The sequence below is a fragment of the Psittacula echo genome, assembly GCF_963264785.1.
Source record: "Psittacula echo genome assembly, chromosome: 1".
Lineage (NCBI taxonomy): Eukaryota > Metazoa > Chordata > Aves > Psittaciformes > Psittacidae > Psittacula > Psittacula echo.
The window spans coordinates 79,160,927-79,175,942 of NC_137735.1; the positions used below are offsets into that span (position 1 = coordinate 79,160,927).

General features: G+C 39.9%; 2 protein-coding genes across 16 annotated transcripts in view; both read left to right on the forward strand.

The window, feature by feature from the left end:
• The window catches only part of BLTP1 (bridge-like lipid transfer protein family member 1), a 116,399-nt gene extending 115,017 nt beyond the window's left edge, over nucleotides 1-1,382 (forward strand). For all 15 annotated transcript variants that reach the window (XM_080632918.1, XM_080632927.1, XM_080632933.1 and 12 more), the window contains one exon: nucleotides 685-1,382. In XM_080632918.1, the coding sequence (XP_080489044.1) occupies nucleotides 685-901 (217 nt within the window). In that variant the 3' untranslated portion in view covers nucleotides 902-1,382. The remainder of the gene's footprint in view (nucleotides 1-684) is intronic.
• A 608-nt stretch (nucleotides 1,383-1,990) lies between these two features.
• ADAD1 (adenosine deaminase domain containing 1) lies at nucleotides 1,991-13,065 on the forward strand (the record flags this gene model as incomplete). The annotated part of the gene is made up of 11 exons (XM_080639195.1): nucleotides 1,991-2,111; nucleotides 2,490-2,678; nucleotides 4,480-4,650; nucleotides 5,050-5,217; nucleotides 5,978-6,103; nucleotides 7,098-7,221; nucleotides 7,429-7,599; nucleotides 9,296-9,522; nucleotides 10,048-10,285; nucleotides 10,914-11,046; nucleotides 12,180-13,065. The coding sequence occupies 11 exons, from the start codon at nucleotides 1,991-1,993 to the stop codon at nucleotides 12,291-12,293; spliced, it is 1,782 nt and encodes a 593-aa protein (XP_080495321.1). The 3' UTR covers nucleotides 12,294-13,065.
• Between the last annotated feature and the right edge of the window lie 1,951 nt (nucleotides 13,066-15,016).

Genomic DNA, 15,016 nt, shown 5'->3' on the forward strand with positions numbered 1-15,016 from the left:
CTAGGCTAGAATTTATTCAGATAAAAAGCATTGTTGGAGTATCTTCAAAATTAAGATACAGTAAAATTAAAGTCAGTAAGAACCACAGATTATTGTGTTTCGCTCCATCCTGCAACAGTCCATTCACTTTCTGCCATATAGTTTTTTTGCCTTGGTTTTCCATTTTTAGCATTCCAGTTTTAGTTGTTCTTTAAGCATCCACCTTAAAATAAAGCAGCAGTATATGCTAGTTGCTATATGTCAGTTTTAAACTTAGCACAGAAGAACAGTGTGTACAGCAGTAACTCACTGCTCTCAATAAGCACTTTCAGTCACTGAAACTGACTTTCCTCTGTGTTGGGGTTTGGTTTTTTTTTTTTAACCTCTGCTGACAAGTGTTCATTCACATATCAAAACAACACATCAACCCAGGCCAAACAAACCAACCTTGGTAATAAACCAATTTAAACATGATCCGGAGGCAGTCCAGGCTCTTTTTTTGTCTTTTTTAGCATCCTTTTCCTTTGAGAGGATGCTCCACTGATGGTTTTCTGATTATGTGTATAATTTAAGTTGGAAACAACGCCTGTTGGACTGATGTTGGTCAGAAGCAACAATGGTAAAAATGGCTGTTCATGTACAAGCCAGTTGCTCTCAGTTGTATATATTTGAGAGTGAGTCCCCTACTTATTGGTGTTTTTTTAGATTAATATCCTGGACTGGGAGAAAAATTGATCCTGTTGGTGTTGACTACATCCTCCAAAAGCTGGGCTTTCACCATGCAAGGACTACTATTCCGAAGTGGCTGCAGCGCGGTGTCATGGATCCTTTGGACAAAGTCTTGTCAGTTCTCATAAAGAAACTTGGTACTGCACTACAGGATGAAAAGGAGAAGAAAGGAAAAGACAAAGAAGAATACTAAAAATAGAATGTGACAACTATAATTGTTTTGATCTTATCAAAGTGTTTTATTGTAAGAATTTAAATATGGTTTAAAGAGAAACCTAACAGCTTTTTGCTACTTTATTTAAAACTTACATTGTGAGTAACTGTTTACCGTGGTACATGATACCATTTCTCTATCTGAAGTTATTGCATGATGATGACCAATGTATATTCCTTGAACGAATAGGTGGAACACTGTAAATCTGCTCCTCAGCACCCAGTTTTATGATGTGCAATATGATTCCTGCATCTTTAAAATACTTGCAGATTAACTGTGAATTTTCATCAACTTTACTTGCCATAACACAAGCCCCTTGTTGATGTGACTGGTAACTGATTTGTCAATGTAGACTTGTGTAAATTATATATGTATATATAACTTACTAAGCTGTGATTACCTTAGTGCTAAAAATCATCACGTTTACTACACTTGTAATAAAATTTAACTACTGTACAGAGCTTTTTTTTGTTGTGGTTCAACTTCCTTGATTAAAAAAAAAAAAAGGTTTAAATATGATTTTGCATCAAGTATCCTTTACGTAGGGCTCTTGTGGCCGGCCGTTCGCCTCACACCGCAGCCAGCCCGCCCGCCTTCCCCTTGCTGCACTGCAGAACGGGGAACCGCGCTCCCGGTGTTATTGGTAGGAGAGTTGGCGGGCGGCTCCCACCGGCCCGGTCGCAGGGAGGGAAGCGGCGATGAGGGCCCCGCGGGCGCTGCTGCGGTCCCGGCCCCGTGACGCCTCTTGCGGTGTAGTGTGCCGCCCTGCTCTCCGGGATGCTCCGCAAGGCGGTACGGGAAGCTGATGAGACAGCGTGGGGGCCGCTTGGCTGGGGCTGGTGGTGCACCGGGATGAGGCTCCCGCTCTCCTTCCCTCCCTCAAGCACAACGGCTCCTTCTCGCCTCTGGCGCGTCGCAGGTGGCGAGCGGATGGATCTGCTCCTGGACAAAACGGAGTTGCGGCGCGGCACTGTCTCCGCTGCTAAGAGACCAGAGGGGCTTTGCGGGATGGCGGTCGGTAGTGTGTCCCCTCGGACGCCGAAGCCCATCCCCTCAGGGGGGCGGGCGATGTGGCTGCGGTTTCCTTTTCCGCCCGTGGGGAGTTGCCAGGTAGCCCCCGCGCCTCGTCGCTCCATTTGCTTCAGGCGTGAGCAACGTGCTGAGGGGGGTGAGGGTGGACGTGCTACAGGTGAGGGGGTTTCTCACAGCAAGGGACACGGAGCGGGTTCCAGAGCCTTCACCTTCAGCGGCCGTTTATCGTGGAAGCTTGAGGGGGATCGGCTTTGTAGCTTTATGTTTTGCCTCGCCCCATTGGGAGCTGGCAGCAGGGTGAGGTACAAAGCCTCACGAAGTGCGAGAAGTTGTTAACTAAATAGAGACGGCCTTGAATCTTGCGGCGCCAGCTGGCAAAACGGAGGGATTGCAAAGGCACAGGATCTCCGTTCTTTTGCCCCAGTCTGTGGGGAGGGAGAGTGCAAGCTGCTCTTGTATAATAGCTTAACTGAGGAAACTGGAGCTTGCAAGTGTGCCCTTAGCGTCTCATAACTTCAGTGTTGAACTTATTTAGGTTGTCCTGGGATGACTAGCAGCGACGGCTGGTTTCAGAGTGCTGAATTTGCCACCTTTGACAGTGCACGAAAGACTTTGCCAGCTTGGGCTCCTAGGCAGCCACCTTTAATGAATCTTTCTCAAGCTGGAACTGCAAAACCAAAACTTCCACTGTCTGAGAGTACACCAGAGGTGACACAAAATCCAGGTATAGTTTTCAGTTTACACCCTGGGATTAGCTGTTAAAATAGAATCATAGAATAGTTAAGGTTGGAAAGGACCAAATACACAGTTAATGTGTGTGAAAATAACTTAATGATTTACTTGAACAGTTGCAACCCTCTGCAGCTTTTTTCTGTCACTGTTCTTAAGCGATTTCGTAAGCACCTGCTTGATGTTGTTTCTCTCCTTCCTGTGTCGTCTTTTCATACTGGAAGTGTGTTAGAGGTTAGTGTAGGGTGGGCTGTGTAGCCTGCAGCGTTTCATGATTATAAATTCAAATTTATACATTAAAAGTGCTGTAGAGGTTGCCAAAATACAGGATATGTACTGCTGCATTTATTTTCTTAGAGACTGTTGCAGAAAGTTTTAACTGTGGTTCCAAATGTGACAAGATATATTTTGAATTTTGTCTTTTCAAATAGTTGCATTGAGGTAAAGGCACCTATTTATGAGATTTAGAGACAACAATTTAGTTTAGTTCTCAGGTGGGAGATAGTTGTGCCTTAGTATATAGGAACCAGGAAGATTCCATTTATCTTAGAGTTGATACGTGGAAAAACACTTGCATTTTTTTATCTTTTTTTTAATCTTTTTTTTTTTTTAAGTCTTAACACTGGTTTTTGACACAAGTAGGTGCTGCAGGAGATGTTAATCGGTTATTCGATAGGCCTTCAAGTCAAAAGACAGCTGCCCAAATATACTGTGCTCTTGGGAAGAGTTTGTCTTTCAGAGCCTCCAATGCCTCATTCAGCCTGGAGAGTGGAGGCTCAGGGGAAACCTTACAACAGTTTTCCAGTATGTAAAGTGTATCTAGAAGAAACCTGGAGAGGCACTTCTTACAAGGGCAGTTAGTGACAGGACAAGGGGGAATGGCTTTAGGCTGACAGAGGAGTGATTTATGTTGGCTATTAGGAGAAAATTCTTCACTAGGAGGGTGGTGAGGCCCTGGCACAGGTTGCCCAGAGAAGCTGTGGCTGCCCCATCCCTGCAGTGTTCAAGGCCAGGTTGGAGGGGGCTTGGAGCAGCGTGGTCTAGTGGAAGATGTCCCTGCCCATGGCAGGGGGTGGCAACTGAATGAAGTTTAAGTTACTTTCCAACCCAAACCAGTCTGTGATTCATTATGCATTTCCATGAGTTGGCTAACTTGCTTCCCATTGCTCTCTGAAATCTGTAAGGGCATTCTGCTGGCACAGATGAAATACCCACCCACCCACTGTCCTGTATTCAGGTGTGGTTACTTGTGGTCATGGGGGGGGCCTGCAGGACCGGGGTGGACGTGCAGTGTAACTATCTGCATGTTTTGTCCTGGCCACCTGACCAGAGCTGCTGACGCTATTCAGCAGCTCTTTGTGGGTGGGTTTCTTTTTCTTTGAATGAGTTACCCGCTTTTCGAGTTCTGTGTGTGGTTGCTAAAACTTTCATCGTGTCTTATTGCTTCATAGTTCTGTGTGAAAAACCACAGGCTCTGTTCTCAATCTGCTATGAGCAACTTTCAGTTGATCACAGGTTTGCAAGGGAGGGGGAATACGTGTTGTATTTAGATGTGATACTTGTCTATATTGAGAGGTTAGTGAATTTAGTACTTAAAGTAAAAGCTTTGATACTCTTAAAAGAGGAGTTACACACCCTTTCAGAATTGCTAGTATTGTTAATGAGGATTCGGTGCAAAGCAATGTTGCTGTAGAGTAAATGTTTTTGCTTTTTTATTTTCTAAAAATCTGTAAAGCATTGATGGTAAACAGATTTAACTGTCAGGTTTTTCACTTCTTTTCTTAATTTTATTTCAGACCTTCTGAAAGCAGCCCATGCATGCCCGTCACCAGCACTTCCTGAAAAGAAATATCTAGAGCAGTTTATTGCAAAATATGAACAGGGAATGATGCACCCAGTATCTGCCTTGCATGAGTTTGCACATATGCGCAATGTACAACTTGAATTGAAAGAAACTGGTGTGGCAGGTAAGTACTCCCTCTTTACTTAAAGAAAGTAATACTTGCTTAGCCTTGAGGTTACCTAAATTTCTGCAGTTAGTATTAATGGCACTAAGGCAGATGAATTTTTTACTGTTGGCTTCACCACCCTCCACATACGTTGCTTTTTGGAGGCCCTTTTATTGTCTAGAGCTGTGTCTCACCATTAGTTACTACAGAATTTGATCAGATGAATTGTATGAAATTATGACTGCTACAGAGTTTTGTGAAAATGCATAAAGTTAAATGTGAAATTCCTGTGGAGGCGAAAGGTTTGAGTTGTATTTTGCTAAAATTGTTTTTTTCGATTGCAGGCACATAAATCTATGGATAAAAGTACCATAAAATCATTTCACTAATTGTGTCTCTTTTCTTTCTCCTTTAAAGACGGTATCATAAGGCCTTATTTTGCCTTTTGTGCTGTGGTAGCTGGTGTTTGCTACAAGACTGGCCTGGGAAATACCAAGAAGGAAGCTAAACTAAATGCAGCTAAACTGGCTCTTGATGAGCTACTTAACTCTGAGTATACCAGGGCAAAGGTTTTTGAAAAGTCAGGTAAATGTTCTAGCAACACCTAATTAGAATTTGAAAAGCGTGTCTTAAATGTTTTCTATGCAAAAAACACTTTTGTTTCAGGGCCTTTGCCAACGTTCTTGAATCCTTTGTCATAATGGTTCTGAAACTGTTTTTTAACTTTGTCTTTTGTGTGTTGGGAATTCCATCAATTTGTATTGCAGAGCGGAGAGTACTGAAAGAACTGATTTGTTGCTGCTGCAGTTGATTTGCTGTTTAACTAGGTAACAACAGTATGAAGTTGATCCTAAGTGGTTTGGCATTGTTATGATTAACAGGCTTTCACACTGAGTAACTACTATCAAAAGAATTCAGTTTTATAACTGAATAACATTTACCTTATTTAAGGGTTGTTGCCTAAATATGCTTACAAGTACTTCAAAATCAGAAAGTTCTTAAGAGAATTAGAAACTTTAATTTGCTGGAAATAGTGCAAGATCCATGTTTTGGAATTTGGAATGTCCATCCCAGTTTGAAATTTTGCTGAATTCTTAGATCCTCCCTGTACTCCTGGTTTATTATGGCAAATAGTAAAAACATAAAGTGTTTAGGTATTCTTGTCCTTTTTTTATTCATGCCCATACTGATAATCTTTAGAGTACCAAAAGTGTATTTTGATAGTGTAGTGCTTTTAGGATGTGGTTACATTTATAATTTGACAAGTTGTTGATCATGTCTGTTCCTCCTCCCTTTCCTCCTCCCTGCAAATCTGTGTCTTGCTGGTTTTTGTTGTTCTATTTAGAAAGAGGACCACTTATATATGACCAGCTTTCACAAATAGTCGAAGGAGTATTTAACAGTCTGACTGCCAAACATCCTGAGTACCAAAATTGTGGCAGTTCACTAGCTGCATTCATCATTGTAAAAGGCAAGTCTGTTTTGTGTGTATTGAGGAGTGGAAAACCTAGGCTGTTTGTGTTCCTGGAGAGCCTTAACGCACACATTTCTCGTCTGGTAAATGGAGGTGAAGGGTAGATACCCTTTGACATGCTCTACTTGGATGGCTCTGTCACGTGTGTAACTGCTACAGCCATGCGAATACTCAAGACCTACATAAACATTTTCTGGTGCTGTCTGAAAGAGGAGTTAGGGCTGTATGGACCAGTGCAGGCCAGGGCAGGTGGATATGCCTTGAAGGAAGCTTGCAGTCTGTGGGGAATCCACGCAGGAGCAGGCTTCTAGCAGGAGCTGTGGTCCATGGAGAGTAGCCTACACTGGAGCAGGTTTTCTAGTAGAACCTGTGACCCCATGGGGGCTCCTGCAATGGAGCAATGTGTACCTGAGGACTGCACTCCTTGGAAAGGACCCACCTATTACCAGTCCCTGAAGAATGGCAGGCAGTGGGAAGGACCCAATCTGGAGTGATTAGTGAAGGGTTGTATCCTGTGGAAGGGACTGTGTGCTGGATCAGGGAAGGAGTGTGGGGTGGAGGGATCAACAGAGGCAAAGTGTTAGGAGCTGATGCTTCCCCATACCATTGTACCACTCGAGTGGGAAGGAGGGGAGGTAGAAGAGTCAGGAGTGAAGTTGAGCCTGGAAGGAAGGGGGAATAGGAGCAAGGTGGTTTTAGTTTTTGGTTTGATTTTTTTTTCTTGCTATGCTACTCTAATTGGCAATAAAAGTGAAGTCTGTTTTGCACATGATGGTAAATGGCAAACAAACCCTCTGTTCGTATTTTGACCTACGAGCTTCTTCGTTTTAGTTTTTCATAGAATCAGAATCATTTTGGTTGGAAAAGACGTGTAAGATGGAGTCCAACCTGCTGGGGGACAGAGGGTGTGAGAGAGCAGCTTGGTGGGAATCTGATAGCCAGACAAGGTTAAACTACCACAGTCGCATAAAAATGCATGTTTTCTTTCTAGGTGGGCACCATGAAGTTGTAGCTTTAGCAACAGGAGAATGTAATTACAGTCGAGGCCTTCAGCCTGATGGAAGAGTGCTGCATGACAGCCATGCAATTGTTACTGCAAGACGCTCCCTGCTAAGGTGAGAATGTTTGTATGAATTGCTACCAGTTTTACTTTTGCGAATGTAAATATGTGTATGTGCTCTCATTTTATACTAAGTGTGTTCTGGATTATTTTCAAATCCCATGAATTAAATGTGAATGTCTGGGCATTTGTAAGCAAAATAGTATTTTCCAGATTTACTGCTACTCAGTAGTTTCTTTTGTTACTTAACTCTTTCTTTTAGATACTTTTATAGACATCTTCTGCTGTTCTATAATGAAAATCCAGTGAGGAGAAAAGAATCCATATTTTGCACAGCACCAGGCTCAAAGCTGCTTAGCCTCAAGCAAAATACAGCTGTCATTCTCTACATGAATCAGCTTCCAAAAGGAACTGCTCAGTTAAAATCACACATGTAAGTACCTTGGTATTTTCAGAGATGTATTGGAAGATTAATATGTTTACATTGTGAGTGTGGAAAATATGTACTGTTATCCATTTCTAAGATCAGGGAGGACTATTCTGTTGTGTTGTTGTTTCGTTTCCCCCCCCACACACACATGCTAATGATTTGGAAGCATTAATGTACAGGGTGGTAGTGATGAGTGTCTGAGATGCAGCTCAGTGTGACAGTATAAAAACTTCTACATGGGTGTTTGCTTGAGGACGATGCTTTTTTATTACAGATACCTGTTTAGCTGTTAACTCCTTCCCAAGATACTATTAAAATACTAATAAATCATTAAGGTAACCACTGAGCCAGTGGAGGTGGTGACTTAATGTCATCCCTTCCACCACAGGAGTAGAGTATAAAAAGCCTGGAACTGAAACAGTAGGCTCCTGTTCTGCTGTGTAGAAAAAAGCTAATGAGAGAAAGTTGGGGAGACAAGTACACTCGTATGCTTACACTTCTAGATTTAGTTAGATTTATGAAAGTATATTTTTTTTAGTAGTTTTGACATTTACAGCAGCACTTGCTGGTTTACCTGATTATTACAAGTGTTATTTTGTGTCCTTTCTAGAGGCACTGTGGAATAATGTCCCCGAAAGTCATACAGTCATAGCTTTTTTAGTATGTATAAGATGGGTAGCTGCTTTCATACTGTCTCTGGGAGCATTAGAAAGGCAGACTTGTGAACTGGAAGTCGCAGCCAGTTCATTGCAAGTTGTGCTAACTGGGAATCAGCGTTGAGAAGGTTTTTGATTACTTGCAGTGTCATAGCCCGCTGTTGCAAGGGAAGTGCTTGATGAGAATAGATGCAGTTTGTAAGCTACTCTAGTAGTTGACAGTTTGCAGATTCAGCACTTTTTCCTCTTTCTCTCTGGTCTGTGCTTTCTTGAGACAAACTCTGGGGAGTATTTTATTCTAATACAGCACATTAGCTCATGTACAGAGTTATTTAAAGATAGTTCTTAGAAGGAAGCTCCTCACAAGCTACTTACAAGCTAATCCATTCAGTAGGAAAATGTGACCAAATACTAAGACGTGGTATTGTGTTACTTAAGCCAGAATTAAACGGTTGCTTTACAATAATGTAATAAATCAAAAGCACCTTTGATCATAACAGTATAAGTTATGATAGAGTTGGATAAAGTTTGCACAAAACCTCAGGCTTTGACTTTTTATCAGCTTTTATTTAAGGGGAAAGACTATGTTAGGCTTGTGAACAACCATTGTTTTATCTCCCTGGTGAGTGTGTTGCATCTCTTTCTTTAAAATGCTTTGAGGAATTGCAGTTTAAGTTATGTTTTAAAGAAGATTAACAACCTTATGGCTGCTTTTTCCTAAGATAAGCAGCCTCCAAGTAACTTCTGTCATAACTTTTGTGTAAGTAGACGCAAAGCAATAGCTTTTTAGCAGTTTGTGCTCATCTTTTTTAATGTTTGCACAACTGATGGCCAAGATTAGGTTGAATCGCTATTCATTAAGTACTGATTTCAGTATTCTAGTCATTTGAGCAACTGAATGTCTTTTCTAATATTTACAAATATTGACCATAATGTAAGGCCCAGATCTAGTGATAATTGGTTTGAGAAACAGTATTAGATACCACTTTACAATAATTTCCTAATATTTTCTCATTGAAGTTCATTTTTTTGTGTTACTGTAGGTGTCTCAGCCCACAATCTATGTCTGTTTATGAAACTAGTGAAGAATTGAGTCTTCATGTTGCTGTAGGAGGCAAGATATACCTAACTGTTTGTTGGCCACTCGAAACTGTCAGAACACGCAGTATGTCAGCTAGTGACAAATTAACAAAATGGGAGGTGGTTGGTGTTCAGGGAGCATTGCTGAGTCACTTCATTGAACCAGTATATATCCACAGTATTCTTGTCGGTAAGTGGACTTTTTGTTTTATGTTCCAGTTTGGTTACATTTTATAAAACATGAACTAAACCAAGATGGTTCTTTCAAGAATTACAGTACTTTTCTGAAAAGATACTAAGTGTGTGGTTTTTTTTAACTCATCTTTGAAATGCCCTAATGTAAAAGTCAGGCTCACTCTTGTGTCATTGTGGCTTTGTTTTAGCTTGCTGGTTTGCCCTTTGTGTTTCCGTTCAGAGAAAGTAATGCAGCGCTGTTTTATATCAAATCCTATTTTAGATATTAAGAAGATACCATTTGTGAAAACGTTAACTGTTCAGCCAGATATGGTGATTTTAAGGCGACAGTGTTCTGCAAACAGAATATTGGAACTGATTTTTCCAAAGATTATTTTTATGTAGAGGAATTAATACAATGTAAACAAAACACACACACACACACACCCCCCAAAAAAAAAACCCCAAACCAACCAAATGCCTGCGTATTTGGGTTGTTTATTTGATGTACTTCCATGACTGACCTTATTTTGTTTAATAGGGAATGGAAATTGCAAGGATACAAGAGGACTAAAAGTAGCTATACGACAGCGTGTTGATGATGCTCTTACATTAAAGCTTCCCATGCCTTACCTGGTCAACAGATCTCATACTTACTTGGTGAATGCTGCACACCCAGTCCAAACAGACTTTAAACAGACATCTCTTAGCTTGAATTGGTCATTGTCAGATATATCACTGGAGGTCGTGGATGGGTTAGATGGAATAACCACTGAAAGGTTAGAATTTTTCTTCATTATGTTGGAAGTAATGGTTAGCCTTATTGTTTTGTGCCAGTTCATTGGCGTATTCATTTTTCTAAGCTATGCATGGAAGCCTCAGCATTACCCAAATGAGAGAGGTTCTCTCCTGTGTTAGGTGAATGCATCCTATGATTATAAACCATCTAGAGATCTTGTAACTTTACAGTGAGATACCAAGATATGAAATTAAGTAGGTTTTTTGAATTGAGGTATCTTTATTCCATTGTCTGTGGTAGTGAATGTTTTAGTTTTCACAGTACATAAAACAGTTGGCATCCTGGTTCAGATAAATTCTAGTTTAAAAATATTTTTTTGTTGGCTTGTTGAAATTCTCACAGCTTCTGATTTGCATTAACTTCGTTCACTGAAAGTAGAAGTAAAACCATATGATTGTGTTCACAAAGCATCAGAGGGGAAAAAAATCCTGTCATGATTAAAGCAACATAGCTGTGATGTATTTGTAACTGAGTTTTTTGTTTGGTTTGGTGGTGAGTTTTTTGATTTTTTTTTTCTTTTTTTTTTGTTAATTTTTGTTGGTGGTTTTTTGTTGTTGTTGTTGTTGCTGTTTTTTGGTGGTTGTTTTTTTTTTCCATTTTCACTGTAGTTCACCCTTCAAAAGCAGCACTTCTATGGCAAGTCGCCTTTGCAAGGCAGCAATGTTCAGTCGTTTCAGATTGCTTGCTAAGGAAGCGAGACGGGATGATTTGCTTCAAGTTGCAACATACCGTGAAGCTAAGGTAAGCTGATACAGGGTTGGGGGGAAATTTTTGTATGTAGCCTTTCAATGGCTATTCTCAAAGCTAGTTTTGTAGCCAAGGGCAGCTTTTTGTTTTGCTGGAGACTTCACCTGAACAGCTGGAGCCCCTTCATTTCCTCTGATCTTTGCCTGAGAATGTCTCCAGTTGCTGTTTTAAAGTAAAATTAATCTGCTTTTTTAAGAATTAGTATTGAAACATTCTCTATGGAAATCTGCCATGTTTTGTCTCAGCATGTGGAGGTTGCTAGCCATTTTCCCCACGTAAAATGGTTTCATATTTAAAAGCTTTGGGGTTTTTTTTGTTTGTTAGTTTATTTTCAGTCTTACTCTCTATTTATTTAATATGTACATAGATATTTTTTCTACCATGGTGTAGGCTTACGGGAGGATTCATATATCTTAAAGGAGTAGGAAAGTAGCAATTGATTCATCAGAAGACATCATTAAGTCCCAGGCTTTCCTTTGTGGTATAAAAACAGAGAGAAATTACTTAAAGCAGCTACTGTGATTCTTGATTGCTGTAAATTCACTCGCTTCTGTCCCTAGTTGGAAATATGTAAGCTCATCTTACTTCTCTGTATTCTTGAAGGTTTTTCCTCTCCTTGACTCAAGAGCTGCATTTTATTTCCAGAATTTTTATGTGAAACGTAGCCTTTTATAAAGTACATATTCCTTTTTTTTATGATTATTATTATTATTTTTACCCATCAGAACACACAAGACATGATTTTTTTTTTTTTTTAATGATTCAAAAACTCCTTCAGAATAGGATGCCTTGCTAATTGACTGTTTGTTCATCTGTTTAGATTTGTTTTGAATGAGAATGAATGTTTACCTTTTGTGTAAAAATATTACTGGAAAAATTGTATTTAACAGAACAATTCTTTTCCCAGTAAATGGCCAAGCATATAAAAAGAGCGTGTTTTTAGAGTCTGTAACACTTTCTCTGACTGTCAGCAACTGAGGCAACTATAAGATTTGTAGGTATTGTCTTCCTCAAGGTTTGTGTTTGTGCACATTGTATGCTGATTGTAAAGAACACAGATCCTTGTAACCATCATTCTTCCAATGTCTTCTTTCTTATTTAATATTTTCTTTATTTTTTAATTTTAGACTAAATCTGAGTCATACCAAGAAGCAAAAAACTTGCTGCAAAGCTACTTAGAGCAACATAATTATGGATCCTGGATTGTGAAGTCTCCACATATTGAACAGTTCAGTGACTGATGTTTAATTGTAGGGTTTGTATTTGCAGCAAGAAGAACATTACAGAGCTGCTTCTTGTCAATTTAAATACTGTTATTAAGCCATCTGTAACCCATTAGTGACTTCCAAAAGCTGTCTTACAGGTAGGAGTATCTAACAGCTTTGCAAAGAAGATTTGGTTTGCCCCCCAGTGCTGCCTCGTTTCTGCTCACCCCCCCCCCCATCCTGTGGAATTATTAACATGATTTTTTTTTTTCCTGTTAGTTTCAGGATTGCTGCATATTGATTTCTTTTTTTCCCTGCCTCTTTCATATCATACAAGTGTGAGCAGCTGTTAAGTTACCTAGTGTTTTCATACATCAGTAGTAGTATAGTGGTGTAGTCATGTTTCAGCTTCTTATTCTAAGAGGTTTCTAAAATAATTGTGTAGTAATTGTTGTTTTAATCTGATTTTTTAACTAGTATGTAGAGTCTTTACTGAAGATGCTCTTATGTTGATTTGCAAGTTGTTGAAACTCACTGAGTTTTTACTGCTTGGTCCTTGACGTTTTATTGCTGTTGCTGTTCTGGTTTCTCTTGCTATCTTTTAACTTGGTGGTGCATGGTGGTGGTTTTGTTGTTTTGTGGTACACGTGCCACATAGTATTTGCTCCCTGTAATGTTTCCTGTGTAAGAATACTGGAGAATGGCTGGAGCATAGTATTGCCTTTTTTTCAGGGATATTAAATCTTCAATAAATTTCCTTGACAATATGTTAGCTATACATGTACGGGTAATGAGTGACATACGTGTTAAATCTGATGTACCATGTAACATACCTGCAGCATGCCACACATGTTAGTGCTTTATGCACTTCTGGAGCATTTTTCTGTATGGCCTTGGACTTTTGCTGTGACATCATCACCAAGGTGATTTCTGGAGTTAAGCTAGAAGCCTGAAATATGTACAAGTAATCGTCCTTTTTTTTTGTATACTTCAGCCGTTTTATTAATTGAACAGCCAGCTGCAACATCTATGAAACTTGGGTTCCTTCTTAGGAGAAGAGAGGTTCTGTTGCGAAAACAATGTGTTGTGCTGGGCACAACAGCTGTATCCTTGAAGTGTGAGTTGATGACAACGGTATAGATCCAGTGCTTGTATATGGATTGTTCTTTGAATAAGTAACAGCATGTGCAGAATGCACTAAGCTCATAAGTGTAAGCACATAGATGTTCTAGCCAGGTTTTTCCTCAGCTACTTCGGTAATTCTGAAATGCATGATTCTGCAAGCTTGGGAGAAGCAAGAGTGCTGCGGTTCCAGTAATGAGGCTGAACATGTATTACAGACAGGTACATGTACACAGCGCATGTAGACATACATGCATACATAGAAACGTGGCTGTTTACACAGACTGAAGCAGGCATGTGAATAAGAACAGCACCAACACTTGAGAGCTTGGCCTCTTCCCCTCTCTGCTTGAGAAGCATGGAGGTCCACTGGTGAAAGTATAAATACACTTGCAGGTATGGGGGTGTGTGCGTGTACTGTACCTATGCACATGTCACATTACATCGTGTGTCAGATGTCACATTACACTGCTCATGTTACTCAAGTGTCACATACATAATATGTATGCCACATGTCATATGTCACACATCTGGCCATGTTTCACGGTGTCACATACATGTCCCATAGGTGCTACACACTACATGTGTGTTGTGTGGCACACGTGTCATAGCATGGCACATGTCACAACTTGATACTAAAGCTGTGGACTCAAGCAGGAGAAGATAGCTCAGGAAATGCTAGAGGTTTTGCTGAGGAGTTTTAGGACTTCTAGGAAAAGGTATGTACAATAAAATTTACCTTGCTATGCATTTTCAGAAGCTTTCAGTACAATACCCTTTTTCTCTAAAGATTTCTTCTAAAGCTTGGGCAAATACAGGAGCCAATCCTGTAGCTATTTAAGTATATGAACCTACATATAATTAGTTGTCAATCTGATGGACAGGGAGAGTTTTATTTTCTGTATGTAGAATTTATATTTTTACCAGCTTTATTTCATAGGCTCAGAGCTTGCTATGTCTTTAAATATTTTCTCACTTTGATTAAAGGAGATTCATTTTTCTTTCTTATTGCATGTTGCTTTTAAATATTTATCAGATAAGAAGGAATTAATGTAATAAGCATCATTCTACAAAGATTGACAAGGTTGAAAGAATTTTTACAAACAGATTTCTTGCCTGTTTTCTCACTTTCTGTGTTACACTGTGTTTAGGTATTACTGTTACTTCAGGCTGTCACTTGGAAGGCATCTGATTTGAGCAGAGGGTGGAGCTGCTCTGTTTGTGGTGGGGTGACTGACAGTATTTTGCTTTTCTGAGTCTTTGTGGGTGGGGACAGAGCACTCTTCATTGCGGGAAGAGAAGTGTAGAGTAACAGATACCAGCTCTGTAAGTATTTTCCCAGTTTTGGCAGAAAGCTACATTAGCTACATTAATGCCTTTTTCTCTTTTCAGCATTCAAGAAAAGTGCTGTGTTTTCCGGTGTTAAGTCTGTTTTTAAATACAACCTGAAATACTTCATAACACACCCACCAGCAAAACACATCAAAGACTAAAAGACAGGATGATAACTATTGTAGTCAGCTTACTTTGATCAGTTACAGGTTTGTATTGTTAGTATTGAGTGGTGGGATTTGGATTGCCAAAGATGGTCCTCTTAGTTGTTTCTTTCTGCATAAAACTTTCAATGTCACATGACT